Source organism: Atta colombica, unplaced genomic scaffold, assembly GCF_001594045.1.
Source record: "Atta colombica isolate Treedump-2 unplaced genomic scaffold, Acol1.0 scaffold45, whole genome shotgun sequence".
Lineage (NCBI taxonomy): Eukaryota > Metazoa > Arthropoda > Insecta > Hymenoptera > Formicidae > Atta > Atta colombica.
This window is the reverse complement of record NW_017259534.1, coordinates 580,988-585,798: the sequence shown is the minus strand read 5'-3', so window position 1 is coordinate 585,798 and position 4,811 is coordinate 580,988. Positions and strand designations below refer to the sequence as shown.

General features: G+C 30.4%; 1 protein-coding gene across 1 annotated transcript in view; it reads left to right on the top strand.

The window, feature by feature from the left end:
* The first annotated feature begins 3,211 nt into the window (after nucleotides 1-3,211).
* LOC108691255 overlaps nucleotides 3,212-4,811 on the top strand; it is a 9,339-nt gene continuing 7,739 nt past the window's right edge. Inside the window, exons 1-6 of the mRNA XM_018198925.1 lie at nucleotides 3,212-3,414; nucleotides 3,671-3,721; nucleotides 3,831-4,091; nucleotides 4,199-4,375; nucleotides 4,441-4,573; nucleotides 4,714-4,807. Of these exons, the coding sequence (XP_018054414.1) occupies nucleotides 3,362-3,414; nucleotides 3,671-3,721; nucleotides 3,831-4,091; nucleotides 4,199-4,375; nucleotides 4,441-4,573; nucleotides 4,714-4,807 (769 nt within the window). The 5' untranslated portion in view covers nucleotides 3,212-3,361. The remainder of the gene's footprint in view (nucleotides 3,415-3,670; nucleotides 3,722-3,830; nucleotides 4,092-4,198; nucleotides 4,376-4,440; nucleotides 4,574-4,713; nucleotides 4,808-4,811) is intronic.

Below are 4,811 nucleotides of genomic sequence, written 5' to 3'. Positions count from 1 at the left end.
TGCGATATCCAATGAGTCGGTACATACATACAGATTTACTGACGTTCTCATTCTAAAATCTAAAGCTATTCATTATCGCTCGCGACGAACATCGCGCTGATTTGCAGCCGACATTATTATTAAACAAAATGGTAAGCCTATTCTTTTTTGGATTTTTGCATTAGTTCATCTTTCTCTTCTTTCCTCCTGGAGAGAAAAGGAAGAAAGATGAACGATACAAAAGTTTAAAAAGAACAGGCCTGCTACTTCATCGGACAATTCTGTCTGACTACGGCCGAGAAGATAAACTTCAGCGCAATGTTAAAACAGGGATGAAAGGCATTAATTGCGCGAACAAGTTCGAATATCTCGGACACGTCCATTTTTTTCACCTTTTAAAATAATAATAATTTTTCAAAATTTTTAAAAATTCACGAACATACTTTCAATTTTTTATTTTAGAACAAATTTTTCATTTTAGCAAATCTTATGGAAATTGAATTTCGATCGAATTGTCTGAAAATTTGATGTTGTAGATTTTGTCGTTGTGATAAAAAATCTACGAGCATTTACCCCCTGTAATGATAAATGAATCATTTGACCTCTATGAAGCGTCATTTTTCAAAACGAGCTAATATTACAATATCTTATTTTCAACGAGTGCATTTCTACATTATTATTTGTTTTTTCTGTGTATATTTTTAAGAATTAATACAAGTAAAAAGAATTAATACAAGAATAATATTGTTTCTCACAAAAAAGCTATAAAGATATCGAAATGGATAACTTGATTTTTGAGATTTAAATCAACGAAGCTTCACGTCTAGAGTGCAGAATTTTTGGCACGATTATGGGGCGCACACGAAGAACCACTGTGTGTTTTGTTTATATTGAGTAGACCGTGTGCTGGTCGAAGTATTGCTATCTCATTTCAGTAAACATCCGGCTTGTACGCAGCGAATCTTTGTACGCATCCCGAGATCATGCTTGAATTCTTGCGACCTATTCTTTTCAGAGTTATTCTTTAAATCAGTTGTTTTCGTAACTACTTATACTATTAGTTCTTATTGGTTAAATATTTCTTTCTTGTAAGAAAATTATATTTTTTTAATAAAAATTCATTTTTCTATTGAATCTTGCAATACTTATAATAAGCATCCCGATTTGTGAGAAGCGAGAATACTCACAATAATCGAAAGTACTCTGACTTATGAGAAACAATCAGATGAATATTATTCTTATAACTTTTTACTTAAAAATATACATAGAAAGTGCAAATAATGACGTAGGAATATACCGTACATGTTAAAAATAAGAAATGTAGTATTAATCCATTTCGAAAAATGACACCTCATAGAGATCAAACAGTTCATTACAAGGAATCATGCCTGTGGAAATTTTTTATCAGAACGACAACATATCAAATTTTTCAAGCAATTCGACAGAAATTCAATTTCCATAAGATTCGTGCGAGGTCCTTTAGTATAATTTGTATAATATAAACAGTATTTCTTAAGGCTTAAAAATTATATTTCTATTATAAATAGAAAAATTATAATCTATTAGATCCGAACTAAAAGAAAAGCAGTTTATATTTGTTTCGCTTCAACTTATTGCATTGAGTGCACTAATTCAGATAGTGCAGGAATAAAGAACAGATCTCATATAACCATGAGCGAATTGTTTAATTCATCGATTAATCAATCGCATTGTGCGCAAATATAATTTGGTTCCGTAAAAGCTACATTTGCGCATAATGTGATTGATCATTCGATGAACTAAAAAACTCCCTATATCATAAAAATTAAAAAAATTACTAATACCATCAATGATTGAAATACTATGGCCGTGATCCGATTCATGATGACAACGATCATTTGTCTTCGTTTAACATTTGACAAACAAGGATAAAACAATTGTTAAGCGTTGTGAATATGAATCGGACTGCGGCCAATTAAAGGCCATCGGCCCTGGGCAAATTTTCGTGACTATCAATAGGGCTCCGGGGAAATGAAAAATGATGACGTTATTGACAATTAAAAAAAATTTACGATTATAAATATATTTCAATAATATATTATTAAATTAGCAGGCTTGCCACTAAATCATTCTATTCTCACTTTTCTCATTGTTTTGAAGAAGGCTTACTTTTGTTCATTTTTTCAGTAAAAAACTCACCATTTTCATTTTTTCTCGATAAAATTGTATTATTTCTGTGTTTGCTATAATTTCTATCTAATAAGATTTAATTATACATTTTTAAAATTTTTTTTGCGTGTTTTCCTCTAATACTCTAATCCAATATTAATAGCGTTTTCTCTTGGCTGCACTATCGCCTATTAGTGCAACACTCGGACAGTATCATATTTCCAGGGTTGGTGATAAGCGAACTCATTCGATGTACCATATTTTCTTGGCTATGATGTAGTGCAAATTTTATGCACTAATTTTATGCAATTTTGCTACATCGTCTCAAAGGGACGGCAGTATGACATTTAAAATTTGAAAATGGAAGTCAAGTGGAAACAGGCTTTTAGCGCAATATGTAATGATGTAGTGATTACTGATAATACAAAGTTATTTTCAAATTAATTATATCATTATTTAATATAACTAGTTTATTAAGATTCTATAAGTTTATTTAAGTCTTTCATAATCAATAAATTTAGAACATATTTAAAACTTTATATTAATATAATTTTCTCTTATAGCATTTTCTCTTGGGATACATTGGGTGTAGTCTCGTACCGCACCAGTTGCGTGTAAGTGCTATACTCAGCTATACTACACTAGAGTGGTGCACACCATGGTACACTACACTATTACTTATAATCACTTTAATTTTAACCAGCCCGCGAACTTCCATAAGCGCCGACTGTCTTTAATATCTCGTCGGTATTAATACTAAACGCTTATTGGACTACAGTCGTCAAAAATGGCGGTCGAAATAGCCAATGGGAAAGTTGACGGTGTTTTAGCTCAGATAAAAGGAGATGCGCTACTTCAGTATATCTAGAGTAATCTAGAACATTAACTTTGTGCTAAGCTGCTTTTTTTCTGGACTAAACAACTGTTTGTTGCTTTCCGCTATCTTGGAAGATTCCGATTCGTCCATTCAAATTGTCTTTCTTTCGCGTTTTTCTTTCACGAACAAAAACGTGTGTGCCGCCTTACAATTTTTTTTTATTTGCGTTCTTTTTATGTGTTTATCTATATTTCTGACTTTCTGATTTCATTACGTTGTGTTAATGTGCCGCTTTTGCAGATTAACCAGTGTCCTTTATTGTTTATTCCACTTTGTGCGTGATGAATTACGTTCTCCAGTCGCTAAAAATTTGATCGTTTACAACTTCGCAAGCGTGAAATTAATAACGTGTGTAATATGGCGTACTATGATGCTCATATGGATGCTGAGCAAATGCCGGGTGTTGATCGGTAAGAACAAAAAAAGCATATATTTGATAAATGAATCTGCTTGGAATGATGCACTGCATAATAAAAAAGATCTTTACATTAAATATTTGTGTAAGTACATAATATACTTACTAGCGTAACTTGAAAGGTATCAGTAAATTATATACGTACCTCTGAAATTATAAATTTGTTTCATGTATCTTTAGAACAATATCCTAATGATAATTTATATCTTGTATATATAAATATAGGTTTTTATATTTTATATTATTTACAGAATGGATGTCGAATATACAATATATGTGAGGAATTTGCCAATAGAATTAAATTTTATATATATATATATACATATATAGGTTATAACTTTGCAAATCAATATTGTATATCCATGATGAGATTGTAAGATATCTTTATTTAACATGAATTCTAATAATTTTTAAGGATGGTATCAGAGATATTTTTAGTCAGTATGGCAAAATTAAGGAAATGTTCCATCCTCGTCATGCCACATGGACCTATGTTACATATGGAACATATCGTGAAGCTGAACTTGCTATGCGAGAACTACATGAAAAAAAACCATTATGTCTGAAAGTGACATTAGCAAAGGAGAGATCTAGAAAAGAAGAACATTTTGAAAAAACGAAGGTGATAGATACTGCAGATTCACCACCACCTATTCACAATGATATAAAATAGTAAGCATAATCGATGGTTATTGAAATAATAATTATGGAAGAGTATATCTTTATATATATTTAATATGAGAGAGTAATTAGATAATTTGTAATATATATTATTTTAGTCAGAATATGGGTCATGGTCAACCAACACATGCATTCCATAAACATGTAATGCCACATATAACAATACCATGTAGTTTTCCAAACTACGAATCATCATCTTTGTCTTCGTGTTCACAAACACATAGTATCTATGAGCTCGAGGATCCTTACATGAGTACTAATAAATTGTGGACAAGGTTAAATAAATATAAATTATTTACATTGTTTAAATTATTGTATTTTACTTTTTTTTTCATTTCAGAGGTATAATAACTGTTACGCCAGATGGAAAAAGACATGTTTCTCTTGGACGTGGTTATACACTATATGAATATCCAGAACCGCATCCTAAGGTTGAAGAATGTATTTCAAACATACATGAACAACGAAAGAATGTATGAAATTATAAAAAAAATATATAATTAATAAAAAATATATAATATAAAATTAATATAAAAATTTGAAAGATTATGTAGATACAATTAGTAATGTAATCTGCTATTAAAAAATTGATCTATAATTGTTTGTTATACAGGGATTATATGAATATTCCAAAGACAAATTTAAAAATGAAGTGCAGAACTGTTCTGTTTGTTCTACAAAGACAACAAAACATTGTGAAAAATGCCGTAC